The sequence below is a fragment of the Cydia splendana genome, chromosome 15 (assembly GCF_910591565.1).
Source record: "Cydia splendana chromosome 15, ilCydSple1.2, whole genome shotgun sequence".
Classification (NCBI taxonomy): domain Eukaryota; kingdom Metazoa; phylum Arthropoda; class Insecta; order Lepidoptera; family Tortricidae; genus Cydia; species Cydia splendana.
Genome location: NC_085974.1, coordinates 12,089,818 through 12,107,996, shown reverse-complemented (window position 1 = coordinate 12,107,996; position 18,179 = coordinate 12,089,818). Strand labels below are relative to the sequence as shown.

Here is an 18,179-nt window from a genome sequence, read left to right as displayed (position 1 = left end):
ATTGTTTCCCATTAGGCGATTCTGCTCCTGTCTCCTGTGAAACTTGTCTCCTAAAAAAACATGGGCGTTGGACGTCCGCTATTGTCCGATCCGATATCGGACGTCGGATGACCTTTGGAGAAAAACAATTGCTAGAAATGCCCTATGGCATCAAGTCCTTTTATTTTTGCATTCTCGTGAATAACAAGAATAATTAATTGTAGGTATAAAAGTAAATAAAAAGGTACTTTTTACTTTTTGCTTCTTTGGAATCGTATCCGACATCTAATCGGACAATGCGAAAACGATCTAACACCTGCAAGCAGGTGCTGCCCCCTACATTAAATTTGATGGACGCTCCCTATAATCATGTTTGTTTTTAAAGCAGTAGATAAACAAAGAATACAAAGATCACTAATTACCATTTACTTTGATCCTGATAAAATTAATTCTTACTCAAATTGATTAGGTACATGGACCTTGGCCTGGTCTGATTCTTTAAAAATTATAGCCTATTAAGTTAAGGTTAAGAATTAAGATACTAAAGATAATATCGCTTACCTCATCTTTATTACTTTACGAAGTAATTTTCAACCACATCCACTGACATTGTAACTGTAGATTTTCAAACGGTTCTCGAGGAATCGGGTGTTCTAAAAAAGACGCCAATAACCTAACACGAACATTTATTACAACTTAAAGTTAATATCACATAATTAGAACAGGTCATAGAAGTAGTCCAGGCCCTGCCCTAGCTCCCAGATGGCGACTCCGGTGCCGTACTCGCGCGCTAGCTCGAGCCGCCTTTGTATGGAGTATAGTGTGGGGAAAAATATCTTCTTTGTACCCTGCGATGTCCTGAAAAAGGAAAGATTTGTTTACCGAATAAGCAAAATTGTATATCCTCTAGACACCCACCCCCTTATTCATAAAACTTTACGGGCATGATTTAGGTAAATGTTTTATCCCTTTCTTACAAATACATAAGTCAAAATGACAGATAAAGACAAATGATTATTAGCTAATTGAGGTTTGTAGCGCGTTTATGAATAAGGGGGGCGGTTGGCAGCTAATAGAGGTTATATAAAAAATATTTTGAAAGGTTATTAAGGGATTAAAAAACTGCCTGCCTATAAGAAAACAACAAGAATGCACTTCATGAACCAATGACAAAGTTTTAGTGTACATAATTGTCCTGGAAGTTTCAAAGTTCACTGCTGAGTGATGTTGATCAGTCCGCTAAATGCGGTTGGTGCAACAGACCCCTAGTGTTTCTATGTCTATGACTAAAACTCACCTGATTTCAACATAATTCTCCGCCGTATTATTATTATACGTCAACGCCTGATTTGCTTTAGCGTTCTTCAATAGCTCGATGTACTCTGTGCCGACAATGGGCCCGCCGCCGTTGGCGGTGTACGAGTTGCCGTAGAAATTCTGATGATTATACGAAACTCACCTGATTTCAACATAACTCTCCGCCATATTATTATTATACGTCAACGCCTAATTCGCCTAACGTTTTTGAGTAGCTCTATATACTCGGTGCCGACGATGGGCCCGCCGCCGTTCGCGGTGTACGAGTTGCCGTAGAAATTCTGATGATTATACGAAACTCACCTGATTTCAACATAACTCTCCGCCATATTATTATTATACGTCAACGCCTAATTCGCCTAACGTTTTTGAGTAGCTCTATATACTCGGTGCCGACGATGGGCCCGCCGCCGTTCGCGGTGTACGAGTTGCCGTAGAAATTCTGATGATTATACGAAACTCACCTGATTTCAACATAATTCTCCGCCGTATTATTATTATACGTCAACGCCTGATTCGCCTTGGCATTTTTGAGTAGCTCTATATACTCGGTGCCGACGATGGGCCCGCCGCCGTTCGCGGTGTACGAGTTGCCGTAGAAATTCAGCCCGAGCAGGATTTTGGAGCGCTTGGCGGGATTCTCGTCGTCGTCTATGAGTTTTTCTATGCATAGTTTCATCCAGTATAGTGGTGCGTTCGGTCCTGGAAGGGAATATAAAACAAACTGAGACTTTAAGTAGGTCTGGATTCTATTTAAACTTAGTAGGTTTTAATCTTTATTAGTTAAACGTTACAATCGCCATATTCAGGTATTAAGGTCTTGGTGGACGCCATATCGCTGCCCCAATATTACAGGGTTCTATGTTACATTTTCAAGATAGTTGAAATTAGACTTAATGTCACTATGACAATGTTCAAATTTCAGTTCGATAAAAGTGAAACATAGAACCCTGTAATATTGGGGCAGCGATATGTTGCGTCGCACATTCTATTGTAATGTTGTCATCTCAAAAAAAATTTAACCGTACCTACACATCACCCTGAGACCGCGGCGGCCTAAGTCAAAACATCTAGGTATACACTTATCATCATCATCATCATCAGTCGTTCCCTCAATGCTGAGGATCGTGACATCATGTCCTAATGTTGCTGACCAGTCTCTTCCATAGGCTTCTGTCAGCCGCCATATGTACGGCTTCCTGCAGATGTAGATGCAGCGGTGTAGTGACTTGTGCGCTCCATCTAGCGGGTGGTCTGCCGCGAGTCCTCTGGCCCTCAACTTTGCCCGTCATAGTCGTCATTTCTAGGCTATCAGGAGAACGTCGTGAGAGGTGGCCAAAATATGCAAGGATGCGGTCTTGACATATGGTCGACAGCCGGCGGTTTATGCGTAGCTCTTCTAGAATGGACTGGTTCGTACGCTTTGCAGTCCAAGGTATTCGCAGAAGTCGACGCCAACACCACATTTCAAAGGCATCGATGCGACTTTTCATTTTGGCTCGGATAGTCCAGGTCTCTGAGCTATACATAAAGATCGAGAATACTAGGGATCGCACTAGTCTGATCTTTGTGCTCCTCTGGATAGCACGATCCCTCCAAATCTTGTCTAACCGGCTCATCGCTCCCTTAGCCATCTGGATCCTCCGGACGATATCCTTGTCGCAGCTCCCATCACTCGTTATGAGTGAGCCCAGGTAGGTGAAGCTATCGACGCACTCTAGGTCCTGAAGTTCGAGAGTACGGAGGGGTGAGTTATCCCTGTGGACAAACATCAGCTTTGTTTTGGCCAGGTTGACGTGCAGTCCCAGCTTGCTGCTCTCTGCTTCTATTCGTCGGAACAACAGGTTCATCTCACTCTCGTCAGAAGCCAAAAGTGTAGTGTCGTCGGCATATCGTAGGTTGGAGATCTTCCTACTTATACAGTATACAAATTGGATATTAACACATTGAGTGCCGTGGCTCGGCGGGTTCACTGTTCGTAGTAGTTTTCCTTCTGAAAGCGGGAAAACGCTGGGATCGGCTATGAGCGTAGTATACTATATACTTACTTCAAATGGGTATTAGTATCGCAACTCATTCAGTACGAGTACTTACTTATATAAGTCGAGAAACTTGGTAGCTGATCGTTGATACAGCTCAATCCTCATCATATTAGCTGAAGGACAGTACTACTGGACATAAGCCTCCTCCAAATATCAACGACGACGGACCGTACGCTTTCCAAAAGTCATCCGTCATCCAAAAGTTCCCTATGATTTTGACCAAATCATTGGCGTGAAAAAGTAATCAATTACTTTTACCGGATATTAAAACTTCCTTACCAGGTTTCTGTGGATTCGAGAAGTCGTAGGTCATGACCGACACGGCTTCGACGTAAGGGTAGATGTCGTTGAAGGCCTGGATAAAGAACTCGTCCGTGGGGTAGCCCCTGAAGGGCGGGTACACTAGGATCAAACTGAAGTCGTCTTGTCGCATTTCCAGACCTGCAACATTTCATAAAACATTAGATGAGCATTTCTCAAAAAGTTTGTACATTTCGATCACATCTTAGATTTCTATAAAAATTGGTATGCTGGTAAAGTACATGAAGCTGAACAACTTCCACCTTATTTGTTGTTTATAAAATGTCCCAGAAAGTTTGTATGAAACATTCCTTTTTTGTTACCAAATGTGTAAGGAAATCTGGTAACAAAAAAGGAATGTTTCATAGAGACTACCTACGTACTTTACCAGCATACCAATTTTTATAGAAATCTAAGATGTGATCGAACTGTACAAACTTTTTGAGAAATGCTCAGATACAGAATTACTATTGCACAAGTTTTGTTTATTAATTTTGATACCTTTGTTTCGACTAGATACTTATGGGCTACCCCCTATTGACCCTTTTTTTTTAAATGTTGTTCATCTTTTAATTTTATCACTTATTTATTTATTTAATCGTATGGCATATTGTCAGTCGTTTATAGTACTATGCTTAAACCATGCATCCATTGGATAACGTCGCCGTCAAGGGTGAACAAGTCTGCTGGATCTCCATCGTATTTACGTAGCGCGCAGTCTCGATAGATATGCGCGACATCCTGCTCCGCAGCACCGCACTCACACTTCGGAGACTCCACCCAGCCGCATTTGTGCAGGAGCGCTCGTGAGCGTCCACAACCGGTTCTTAGTCTATTCAGCTGACACCATTCTTTTCTGGGCATTAAAAAGCCAGGTGGTTTCACTGTAGGGTTGATACTAACGCCCAGGGTTTCGGGAGGCTTGTCTCTCCACTCCTTTTCCCACATTGTAGATGTGTTGAACTGACAGTTGATCAGAGTTCGTGCAGTATGGTATGAAGGGTGCCGAGATTTTAAACGGTTTGGGGGTGGGTTTTGGAAATCAGCGTGCGCAGGCAAGTCTGGGCAGGCCAAGATCTTCCTCGCTTCACGGATAAGCGCTTGTTGTCTTCTTAGATGAGGAGGAGCAATATGACTGAGCATCGGGAGCCATTGTACGGGGGTGCTCTTGATAGTTCCAGAAATGCACCTCATGGTTTGATTCAGCTGGACATCCACTCGCTTCACGTGCGCACTATTTAGCCAGACCGGTGCGCAGTATTCAGCCGACGAATATACCAAGCTCAGAGCACTGGTGCGAAGCACATCAGCTCTTGCCCCCCATGTGGTGCCGGCCAGTTTATGCATGATGTTATTCCGGGTTTGAAGCTTTTTCCCTAATTTGCTCATGTGTGGCGCGTAGGTAAGACTGCGGTCAAGTGTCACTCCTAGGTACCTTGGTGTTGGGTTGTACTTTAGAGTTTTCCCTCCAAAAGATATCTTCGGCTCGTATTTAGCCTCTTTGTTGTGAAGGTGGAAGGTTGTTACCTCGGTTTTAGTAGTATTGGGTACCAGGCGCCATTTTTTGAAGTACTCCTCCAAGCTTACCAGGTCTTTGTTTAGCATCTCTTCGGAGGGTTTGAAGCTCTTGTGCTGAGATGTTATAGCGATGTCATCGGCGTACATAAACTTCTGACTTTGTGTAACCGGCATATCGTGTGTATATAAATTGAATAGAAGAGGAGCCAATACTGATCCCTGAGGCAGACCATTATTTAATTTCCTGATCGTACTTTGGTGTTCGCCAAGATGTACGATAAACTCACGGTTGCTCAGCATGGTGTTAATTAGTGCCACTATTTTTCTCGATGGTACCGCAATCATGAGTTTATATATCAGCCCCTGCTTCCACACCGTATCGTACGCCGAAGACAGATCTATAAGGACGGCAACTGTCTTCATATTTCTTTGAAACCCTGCTTCGACGTGTGTTGTAAGAGAAAGGACTTGATCCGTGCAGTTGCGGCCGCTGCGGAAACCAGCTTGCTCAACCGGTAGGACTTTATCCACGTGTTTGTTAATTCGGTTGTAAATCAGCCTCTCCATTAGCTTATATACGCAGCTCAGCAGAGCGATGGGTCGATAGCTTTTGGGGTCATCGGCAGGCTTGTCTGGTTTCAAAACTGCTATTATTTTCGCCCGGTTAAAGTTGCGCGGTAATTTATTGCGATGAAGAAAGTCTGAGTAAAAAAGTGTGAGCCATTCTTTGGTCTTTGGGCCAACGTGTTTGAGGAATTCGTTGTAGACTCCATCGAAACCAGCTGCTTTGCCAAGAGGCAGGGTTTTTAAGGCGTGGTCTGTTTTGTCCTGTGAGAATTCTTTAGATACGTTGTCATTGGGTTGAAGTGTCGCTTTGAGCTGCTTTGCATGTTGTTTTATGATGGTCGTCTCAGCCTTTTTTCCTTTAACTCGAGATACATCTACAATTCTGTTGGCAATTGCATTTGTCAAAGACTTAGTAGCAGCGTTTGATTTAGAAGCAGACGTACCGGATAGTTTATTTAGAACTCTCCAAGCCTTTCTACTTGACGTTTTAAAGTCCATGGATTCCACTGTCTTTATCCATTTGTCTCGCCGGCTTTCGTTCAATGATTTTAGAAGATCTTCGCCAATGTCGTGATCGCCAGTTCGTTTGTACTCCTCATATAATTTTTCGCTGTCATTTGACCAGCAGGGAACGTACCGTTTACGATAGCCTCTCGGAATATTCTTTTTAGCTGTAGCAATAATAAGTTTAGCAAACCGATCATAGTTTTCAGCTCAAGGAGGTATTCACCTGATAGCAGCATCCATATTTATGGCGAAGTTCTGCCAATTGGCTTTTTGGAAGTTCCATCGCGGTAGCGGCATTGATTTTGAAAGCGGGATCCTAATACCGATTTCCATCAGAACTGGTCTGTGTTGGCTATTGGGAAAATCTTTGAGGATTTTTCGGGACGTGTGTAAAGGAATTCCATTATGATCGCAGGTGACAAATGTTAGGTCTGGGTTATAGTCCTTTTTCCAACGTGCCGATCTAAATGACCCTTTATCCTTTGCGTTAAAAACAAGGTGAAGAGTGTTATTTTCCGCCCACTGTACCAGATTAATTCCATTTATATCATTGTTGCTGTAGCGCCATGTTTCGTGGTGGCTATTGAAATCTCCTGCATATAGGCAAGGGTGTGAATAGGTTGGTATATTTGCGGACCATGGAGAGTTAGGTGGCTTGTACACATTCACAATAGTGAGGTCTTTGATTTTGACAGCCGAAGCAAAGATGTCGGGTCCAGAAAGGCAACTCTCGACAGCTACATCCGTTATACTGTCCTTTACATATGTGGCTATTCCGTATTGTGGGTGATCGATAGAGTGAGCGATATTATAACCGTGGATTTTCCCCCTCCTCTTCAGATCTTGTTCATCCCTGGCATGGGTTTCTTGAAGCAGGAGTATGTCAATGTCATTTTCAATTAAGATCTTATGTAGTACTTCACACTTAGCTAGGCTTATACTTTCTATATTTAATTGGCAGACTCTGGTAATAGGTCCAATGTCTCTAGTCAGTTGGCTCTTTGGAGAGCGAGCATGTGCGTATCCAGGCATAATTATTAATCCACAAAACGACTGAACGGTACTGTGAGGTCTCATATAGCGACAAGTACAGTAGCCAAAAAGGTTGTTGCTCGTTTAGCGCCACCCAGGGGACACGTGTAGGGCGTTGGTGGCAATCTCCTACGGACGTGAGCAACGTTCATCCCCCGTAAATAATTCATAAATTTTATCACTAACTGACAGATACTATGTATATGTGAGTTATTATATCTTTTCATAATTTTTAATATTACAGTAAGAATAGCATTTAATTTTTTTGTTTGAAACATATGAGCACAAAAAAATTTAAAAAGTTTCTAGTTGTTCGATAGCGAAGGTGGACTGTATTTAACGAAAAAAGGGGCGAAAGTAAGGTGAAATTTAGGGCCGATGGAGCAAGAAAGTTGGGATAAGTCGAGATAAATAGTATGAAAGTTAAACCTAAAGTGTGTATATGTGTAGACGGAGTTACCTTTGATCCGGAGACTGTGGGAGCCAAATCGTTGGTCACCGTTGAAGACCGCTGGTGGTGATTCTGGCTTTCTGTCGCAAGCTAGAGGAAGCGTAAAATCGTTACCTGCAGTCGCCCAACTTAGACCTCTGATTTTCCCTTCCACGGATGAGTTCGGCTTCCTCCGGTACACAACACTGATACTAATGAATTAATGTCCTAAATGGTAGTACTGCTTTGAATAAAGTGCGAAAATAAGCGAGAGCAACGAGAGTAGATGTGAATTGGTGGTAGGTTTTTGACACACTGGCTCTGTCAACTGTATGACAGAGCAACAGTTTATTTTTTTAAATGTTTGAATTTTAACTGTGACAAAGTGTTGCCACAGTGAACGCAACAACTATTCTAAAGGTACGAATGGCGTAATTGAACATTCCGCCCACCAAAATACACTAGTATTTTGACTAGACGAAAACAAAGACGATAGAAGTAAACTTAGAAAAAATAATACTAAGACTATACAAAAATAGACGACACAATGGTAGCGCTCAAAGAGCGATTAAACGGGTAAGGGGCACAGCTTGACCACGGGTCGTTTGTACAGTCCGGTAGCTGTGCGCACCGTCACCACACGACAAATCCCGTCGGACCCGGGATGAGTGTCGACAATGCGACCCAGAGGCCACTTCATGGGCCCTGTCTGCTCGTTGACTACGAGCACGAGAGTACCGATTTGGACGTCGGTTTGTTTGTCGTGCCACTTCATTCGCTGCTGCAGAGTATGCATGTATTCTTTTGACCACTTGGTCCAAAAGTCTTGGTGCATTTTCTGCAGCAACTTCCACCGTTGAAGTGGGCCCAGCCGAACATCCGAGAGATCTTCCTCGGGTACGACAGATAAGGGCTCCGTCGTGAGAAAATGGCCCGGAGTGAGGGCCGATAAGTCATTAGGATCGGTACTAAGAGGAGTCAGGGGTCTTGAATTAAGAAGAGCCTCAACCTGAGTCAAGATTGTTAGGAACTCCTCGTACGTCAACCTCTGGCTACCGATGACTCGAGCTAAATGTGTTTTGACAGCCTTGATACCGGCCTCAGCGAGACCTGAGAAGTGAGGGCTGCCTGGCGGATTAAACTCGAATTTAATCTCGCTATGCGTAGCAGCATCTCCTACGAGACGTTGCAGAATATTGCTCGCACCGACAAAATTCTTCCCCTGGTCGGACACCAACCGATTACACCGACCACGACGCGCGACAAAGCGGCGAAGCGCGGCGAGAAACGCGTCTGAGGACAGCTCAGTGACGAGCTCCGTGTGTACAGCCTTCGTCGAGGTGCACACGAAAACGCAAATGTAACCCTTGTAGGTCTTGTTGCCTCGCCCGCGACCCAGAGCTATGTCAAAAGGTCCACCGAAGTCGACAGCAGCACTCAAGAACGCTTTGAGCTGGGCTACCCGATAAGACGGCAAGTCGCCCATGAACGGCGCAGGAGCACCGAGTGGTCGAACACGGAAGCATTTCATGCATTTTGACGTGACTGCGTGGATAGCTCGCTTTGGGGACAGTATCCAGAAATGCTGCGCCAGCAAATTATGAAGCGTTTGGACGCCTGGGTGCATGAAACGCTTATGGTACTCGTCGATCAAGAGGGAGGTAAGACGGTCGTCGCGAGGTAGCAACAGGGCATGTTTAACATCGAATTCGAGAGAAGCTCGCGACAGGCGTCCGCCCACCCTCAAGAGACCCGCGTCATCGAGGAATGGAGACTATTTCTTAAATGCCTTCGGGAGAGAGTTCAAAAGATTGTTTTTCACTTTCTCGATCTCCGAAGCAAAGTGGTGTTGTTGAAAAGAACGCACGAGGAACATGAGCGCCTGTTTAATCTCCAGGGGTGTTAAAGGGCCGTCCAACAAGTTGTTGGGCGTCTTTCGATTTCTCACGTTGTGCACGAAACGAAGACAATAGGCGAGGACACGTTGGAGTGTCGTCAATGCCGAGAACTTAGTCATAAGGTTGTCTGTCCACGTCTCCTGCACTGAGACAGTGAGGACTGTCACCTTACGCTCTTCATGTAGGACATCCACGTCGACTAACAACGTTGACTTAGGCCAGTCAGGCTTGTCCAGCACGAGCCAAGATGGACCCTTCCACCAGTTACTATGGTGGACCAGGTCGTCCGGCAAGAGCCCCCGCGACCCACAGTCGGCTGGGTTGTCGCCAGTCCTCACGTGTCGCCAACAATCGGGAGGAATAATTTCCTGAATGTGGCTCACGCGGTTAGCCACGAAAGTTTTCCACTTTGAAGGGCAAGACTTTATCCAAGTCAACGCAACGCTAGAGTCAGACCACGCCTGTACCTTATCGATTTTGTGGAGAGGCTCCAGAGCTGTTGCGACCGACTCCACCAGGTCTGCAAGCAGTACCGCGGCCAGCAACTCCAGACGCGGTATCGACAACTTACGCAGGGGTGCCACTCTCGATTTACCACAGACCAACTGGACGTACTGCGTTCCGTCCTCGCCTGTCGTTCGGACGTAAACCACCGCGCAAAACCCTCGCTCTGAGGCATCGCAGAACCCGTGAACTTCGAGCGAAACGAAGTCCTTGACCATACGACGCGGGACCGACACAGACTTCAGAGAGGGCAGCTGCGCTTTGTACTCTCGCCATTCGGATGCAAGGTTCTCTGGCGCGTCGTCGTCCCATGAGACACCTGAGACCCACAGCAGCTGCATGAGGTACTTCGCGAAGAACGTCACAGGTGAGAGCAGGCCCAGAGGGTCAAAGATCCGAGCAATCTCTGAGAGGATGGTACGTTTAGTGCACCGACGATCTTCGACAGCGACTTGAAAGGTGAAGTTGTCCGCCTGAGGTAACCACGAGAGGCCAAGAATTTTTAGAGAGATGTCCCCAATGGAGTTGAACTCCCGAAAGTCCTCAGAATACAAGTCTGAGGAGGGGACACCGTCGAAGAACTCCTGGTGGTTCGACGTCCACTTCCGCAAATGGAAACCGCCAGAAGCTAATATCGTCGACAACTCCGAACGAAGCTTCCGTGCTTGTTCGACAGAATGCGCTCCAGATACCACGTCGTCGACATAGATGTCGCGGTCTAAAACTGCTGAACCAGAAGGATATTCTTCCCTCGATTCCCTCGCCAACTGGGCAATGGTGCGGAGAGCTTGGTAAGGAGCGGACGAAACGCCGTAAGTAACGGTCAGCAGCCGATAGTCCCGGACAGGCTCATTGACAGACGGACGCCACAGGATACGCTGATATTCAGCATCTTCCGGAGACACTAAAATTTGTCTATACATTTGCTTGACGTCGGCCGTGAATACAACATTATGCCACCGAAAACGAAGGAGCAAATGGAAAATGTTGTTTTGCAGCTTCTGGCCTGGCAGCAGCGCATCATTTAGCGAGATGCCTCGGCTGTCCTTGGCACTGGCGTCAAAAACGACCCGGAGAGGAGTACTGGTTGACGAGGGCCTCAATACTCCATGGTGGGGAATGTAGAAGAACTTCCCCACATCCACCCCCGGAGGGTCACACTCCTCAAGGTGGCGACAGCTTTCGTAGTCCTTCATAAAGGCTACATAGTTTCTATAGAAGTCGGAGTTACTCAGTAACTTCCGCTCCAGCGACGAAAATCTCTTGAGAGCGATGGCTCGAGAGCCCGAAAAGGTGGGTTTATTGGAATGGTCAGCGAAAGGTAGAGGAACGACAAATCTACCTTCTTCTGTGCGACGAAAGTTAGCGAGAAAATATTCTTCGCACAGCTGATCCTCCTTCGACAAAATGACGGTGTTCGGAGAGCTGACATCTTCCAACTCCCAAAACCTCTTAATAGAGTCGTCAATCGATAACCTGCCCACGACCAGTTGACAATTGTTACCACGGAACCGAGGACGACAAATGTCCGTAGCACAGTCGCCTGCGTCACCCATCAAAATCCACCCGAAAATGGTGTTGAGGGCAGTCGCCTGGCCAGGGGCCCCATGGGTTAACCCAGGGCGCAACGAAGAAGCGAGAATGTTAACGTTCAGGAGCAAGTCAACAGGTCCTGGAATGTGCCAATGAGGGTCAGCCAACTCTAAGCCCCTGATATGGCGCCATGATGAGACATCAACATGATCCGTTGGCATTTCCGGACAAATTTTTGGCAACAAATAAGCCTCTACTGAAATAGCGGTATCAGAATCCAAGCCTGGACGAGACGGTACATGACAATGTGCCACCGGGCCTAGACACCACTTCACCAATACCAGTCACGACATGCTTTCCATATTCTGCCCGGAGACCAAGCTTCTTTGCACATGCCTCGCTTACAAAATTGCAAGCACTGGCACAGTCGAGCAAAGCCCTTACCTCTACCAAGCCGCCATGGGCATTCTTCACCAAAACCTTGGCAGTTGCAAACAAAGAAGAGGCCGCAACATTACTTGCCACCATTACCAGCGGATTAGATGTGTCAGACGGATGCTTCGAGCTATTTACATCCACAGCCGGGGAGGCAGGCACATTTGCATTATTGAAATGTAACAGTGTATGGTGGGAGAAACGACACTGCTCACACCGCTGCTTTGACTTGCAGGACTTGACAGAATGAGACCCCGACAAACATAGAATACACAACTTATTTTCTTTTACACATTTAAACCGATCAGCGGGGTCATATTTTAGAAAAGTTGGACAAGATACAAGGCTATGAGCCTGCTTACAGACTACACACGTTGGAGCAGTGACCACCAAGGCCATCTTTGGCTTACTAGAAGACTTACTACTACTAGGCTGAGGAGTACTAGCAACAAAGCCTGTTGACCCTGCAGCATCTAGCGCCCGGTATCTTTTTTCAACAAAATCCTGCAATTTACTGAACTCCGGGATATCATCTGAGTTATGCTCTAATTCAAACTGCTCCTTCGTGCCCCTATCCAGCTTTGACCACAGTAATTGAATGAGTAAGAAATTCTTATCCGGCAAGTCGAAACCTTTCAAAATGGACAGATTTTCAGTGAAAACCCGATGAACCCGCTGTAAGTCACTAGCCCGGGATGCCTTCACAGGTTCACACTGAACAAGCTTGTCATAATAAGTTGTAGCAATTAATCTAATTTTATTATATTGCTTGTACAGCGCCTCATATGCTACCTTATAATTGTCATCGGTGACAGGATAATTTTTTATAAGGTCATATGCCTCATTCTGCACACTCGACAGTAAATAGTGTAATTTTTCAACAGGGGCAATGTCTGTTCGCTTATCTACTAAAGAATTGAACAACTGTATGAACGTTACCCAGTTTTCAATTTTCCCATCGAAAGCTTTAATTTGTAACTTCGGCAACTTCGGCAAGACCGGCTGCGGCGTCCCCGACACCCCGGAAGCCGCAGCAAAAGCCTGCTTCCTATTCTGCAAACGCGATCTCACTGCCCTAACCTTCGAGTCGAACATCGCGGTATGGGAACAAATCTCGCGGTGCTCGCTTCGCGGAGCAGTACTTAAAAGCTTTATTTGAGCTTCACGAAAGTTTTTCGCAATTGTACACAATTCACTCTCGTCACACAAAGCTAATTCAGCATCCGACAACATTTGCAAATACTCTATTCTCATTACCTGATAATCACGAGCAATCATCACCGTGTCTACACCAGCATCATCTTTCTCTACAGACTTATCACCACCTCCCATATTAATAAACACAACCCTACACAAAAATTGCAGTAATTACACAAAAAATGTTCAAAACAAACTGCAATTCACTTTCCACAACTTCAATGAGTTCAATGACAGACAGCTGACAGTTGACACTTGACAATTATGAAAAATGTTGCCAGCGCAATTAAATAAATGACCGAATGATTTTATTAAAGCACCACTACACGACCAACTTTCTTGCTTACCCTCGAACTTTTTATTAAGTCTACCCTAAATTTTGAATGTAAAAGATGACAACACAATTTCGACTAAGCAACTATGAGTACCAAAACGAGAAACGACAAACCATAGGTACTTTATCAAAATATGCGGATCGAAGGCCAAAATGTTCGATAGCGAAGGTGGACTGTATTTAACGAAAAAAGGGGCGAAAGTAAGGTGAAATTTAGGGCCGATGGAGCAAGAAAGTTGGGATAAGTCGAGATAAATAGTATGAAAGTTAAACCTAAAGTGTGTATATGTGTAGACGGAGTTACCTTTGATCCGGAGACTGTGGGAGCCAAATCGTTGGTCACCGTTGAAGACCGCTGGTGGTGATTCTGGCTTTCTGTCGCAAGCTAGAGGAAGCGTAAAATCGTTACCTGCAGTCGCCCAACTTAGACCTCTGATTTTCCCTTCCACGGATGAGTTCGGCTTCCTCCGGTACACAACACTGATACTAATGAATTAATGTCCTAAATGGTAGTACTGCTTTGAATAAAGTGCGAAAATAAGCGAGAGCAACGAGAGTAGATGTGAATTGGTGGTAGGTTTTTGACACACTGGCTCTGTCAACTGTATGACAGAGCAACAGTTTATTTTTTTAAATGTTTGAATTTTAACTGTGACAAAGTGTTGCCACAGTGAACGCAACAACTATTCTAAAGGTACGAATGGCATAATTGAACACTAGTACAGTCAGCAGCAGAAGTTGCTAAGCGGGCTAGATGTTCAAAATGATCTTGACGCGGCTTTATTGTTAAGAGAATAAAGAGCGTGTCAAGGTAATTTTGAACACCTCGCCCGCTTAGCTAATTCTGCTGCTGACTACCTATTACAGGTTAATGTAACTTCAAAGCAATTAACACCCCGATTAGTAATAAAATAACCAGAGCAAGTGAACTCACCAAACTGCTGTATGAATTTAACAGAGCGGTCAGCATACTTTCCGACCTGCGAGAGCATCTCGAGCACCACTCCATCGAACTTCCACTGCTTGCAGGCTTTCTTCACCTCCTCGATGAGGGCTTTCTGTTCAGAGAGTGACGAGGGCTCCATGAAGAAGGCCTTGAGGTCTGACAACTGCCAGTTGTCAAATAGGATTCTTGGCAGAACTGCAATTGACATTTTTAAATTTATTTAATTCAAATGTATTAAAATAGAGGTTTTACAAAACAGATGAAGCAGACCAATTAGAACATTGTCATTGTAATGGTACAAAAAATAACTCTCCGTGAATGACATCAAATGAAAATATGGTCTGACAGGTAGAACCCACTTGAAATATTTGTTCTGCAGAAAAGTATTAAGCGCTTTAATGATTTTTACTTCATTACAGTACAGTACATACATAAATTATGAGTACTTTAATGATTGAAACTTATGACATATATATTATATGTAGGTATGTGATGTGTATCTACAGGGAATTCATTGAGAAAAACATTTGGCCTTAAGCAGGCCAGGTAGGTAAACAGTTGTGAGATAGAATTCATTCCAGTACAAGTAATTATTGACAAAAATAACTTAGCATAATTATGTAACTTAGTGTGCTTTGATAAGGTATAAACTTATATCAACACTGACTTTTTAAGTTTCTATCAGATCCCTTTTGGCGGAGAGATTTCATCCAGGCATGATCCACATCATGCAGCCCCGAGATGATGTAGATGTTAGGGCTCTGCCGCTTGATCTGGAGCCACACCGGGGAGATGTAGTTGAACTTGGGCGCCCAGGTCTTTGCCACATCATAGCCTTTATTGTTCCACTAAAGCAGAAGAATTAAAAAAAAAATTATGTTAGAAATTAGTGTAATCAAGTTCTTAATTTCTTAGCTTTGAAGCAATTGTTGCAGACACAGAATAGGATCGGTTCAGTGTAGACAATAATTGTGCTTATTTCTATGAAAAACTAGGTGCATATAAAAATATATATATCTAATACCTTTAGACGAGCAATTCGTGTTTATTTATTTATAGGTATATATATTTCGGGGATCTCAGAAACGGATCTCTAACGATTACGATGGAATTTGCTATATGGGGGTTTTCAGGGGTGATAAATCGATCTAGCTAGATAGTCTTATCTCTGGGAAAACGCACATTTTTGAGTTTTTATATGTTTTCCGAGCAAAGCTCGGTCTCCCAGATATTATATATTACGGGACAATATTACCCACACATATCAACCTAGCCCCACAAAGGCTTGTTATGGGTAGTAGACGAGGTTGCAAAAATCAATACATTTATAAATTCTAAGAATGATTGATTGGACCAAGTCCTAGTTAATATTAATTATTCTATGATAAGATTGATAAGAAATATTTTGTTCATGAAATACATACCGGCGTCACATAGCCCAATACAATATTCTCAAAGTTCTTTGTAGACACGTCTTGATGGTAAGTGGCATGATATTTTATTATGTCTTTAATGTAGGGTGCTTCATTCACTAATTTCCTGTCCAAAACATTGTGTTTTCTAGGTCCTTCCTGCGGTTTTATACCTTTCTGTCCCTTCTTATCAGATGGTGGTGATAATGTCGCTAAACAGATGCAAAGCAAAACTAAAACATGTAGAATAATTTGAAAACATTTCATTTTTCTATTATATTACACGCCACGTTTTAATATTAATATATTATCTCGGAAAATAGTTATTGCAGATTTTATCGACTGATGTGAAAACAATCAATTCGCCGCCGGCCACGATTTGGTAGGTGAAACGTCAACACTAGAGTTTGGTCCAAACCGTACGCTAGTGAGTTGCTTGTCATTGGAAGCGGCTAACAATCGGTCGTTTCCCCAACAAAGAGCAATTCCACAATTTCCACATATACATAGCACAAAACATCGTGCAGCGATATAGAAAATGTCACTCTACCACCAACAACAGTTGAACAAGAGTCTGTAACGTAAAATTATCACCCTGACTTCAAGCATTTTAACACGTTAGTACGATATTATTAAGAATCAAATAAAATTAGTTTAGTCAAACAAAAAACTCTGCATTTTAAATTTAGTGAATAAAATAAAATTGTCATTATCAAGTTATTCTTAAACACGAACCTACATTTAGGACCCTTATACTGGCGCGCGAAAATTAACGTTGTAATGTCGGTCCTTCTATCCGGATTTTGTAGGTACTTTTTGTAGATATTCAACTGGAGATTACTCAAAGTTCTATGGCCTGTAAGTAATGTTGAGATTGTTGAGCTAACGTTGAAAACGACCTACTCATATCACTTTTTTTCATGCTATTGGAATTTTATCATGCTAAAAAAATATGTTAAAAAGGTCAACGCATATATATTATTATGTATAATATGTAGTCAGGCCATTTAATAGTCTGTCAAACAACTTTGTCAGTAGAAAAAGGCGCGAAATAGTAGATTGTTAACCAAGGGTTGAAAGGCACTCATTTCTGTCGAGGTAGTTTGGCGCTCGAACGCAGTGAGAGCGCCAATAGTCCGAGACGGAAATGGTGCCTTTCACCCGAGTTAAACACTCTACTTTTCATATCGAATGCGAGGAAACCAAACAAGACAAGGCAATTTCGCAAAATCAGTAATTGAAGTACCTAATAGACCTACGGCCATGATTTTTTTCCTTAGGACTTACTTGCAATCGGAGACTTTACATGTGTGAAGATTAATAACCCCTAGCGAAAATCATTTAGATTGCAATATTTACGAAAACACACATTTTTTAACAAACTACAGTAATTTTAAAATTATTTGTTCATTATAGTATGAAAATCAGCGGGATTGCCTCTTACTTTTTAATTTTATACTTTTTCGTTCTAAAAGCCGCAACAGACTACCGGACCGCACCGCGACCTTGGTGCGCCGCACCACGTAATAACATAATAAATGTATTTGAAATATTGAATAACAATTTATTTAATTATATAAGATTTTTTATCTTGAATTTTATTTTATTTTCTAGAATATAGTGCTAAATAACTTTGAAAACCAATTTAATATCGTACAAACGTTTATTTGTGGCTGTATAAGATTCTGCCTTTGCTCATTTACGCAAGAGTAAGGTTTAAAAAAAAAATTTTTGGTGTATTCCTTTTGGTTCCCGCCTTATGAAATCGAGTAAATAGAATTCAACGAAAGAAATCAAGAATAATTTGTTTAAAATTTAATTTACTCACATATTTTTTTATAAAAAAAGGATCAACGTGGGATTAGTAAAATTAAACAATTACCAATTGTTCCAGGCGAGGAAATAAAGACACTATTTTTCCATTTTGTTTCCACCCAATTGTTTGTGGGACGGTGACGCAGAGGAATACACCACTTTTCTGCGCTAGAGCATAAACGTATCACTTTCTGCGCACCTTTTAGAACAACAACGACCCACTTTCAGAGCATGAGATATGAAAAACAAATTTTCTATAGGACGAGGGTTAAACCCTTAGCGCTTGCATTTTTTTTGCCGTTTTATTCTACTGACGGAAATGGCTTGACTTGACAGACTCAATTGTTGCAAGATTAGCTTAATACTGTGCAAGTTTTTTTGAAATGAATTAGAATCGCAAGGTGGAGACAATG

The 18,179-nt window shown here is 43.2% G+C and overlaps 1 protein-coding gene across 1 annotated transcript; it reads right to left on the bottom strand.

Annotated features, from left to right (window-relative positions):
* Positions 1-648: 648 nt before the first annotated feature.
* On the bottom strand, positions 649-16,343 carry LOC134797653 (chitinase domain-containing protein 1). The gene is made up of 6 exons (XM_063769994.1): positions 15,964-16,343; positions 15,207-15,387; positions 14,528-14,734; positions 3,618-3,779; positions 1,761-1,998; positions 649-837 (listed from the first exon to the last, which is right to left on the bottom strand). The coding sequence occupies exons 1-6, from the start codon at positions 16,216-16,218 to the stop codon at positions 696-698; spliced, it is 1,185 nt and encodes a 394-aa protein (XP_063626064.1). The 5' UTR covers positions 16,219-16,343; the 3' UTR covers positions 649-695.
* Positions 16,344-18,179: the final 1,836 nt, after the last annotated feature.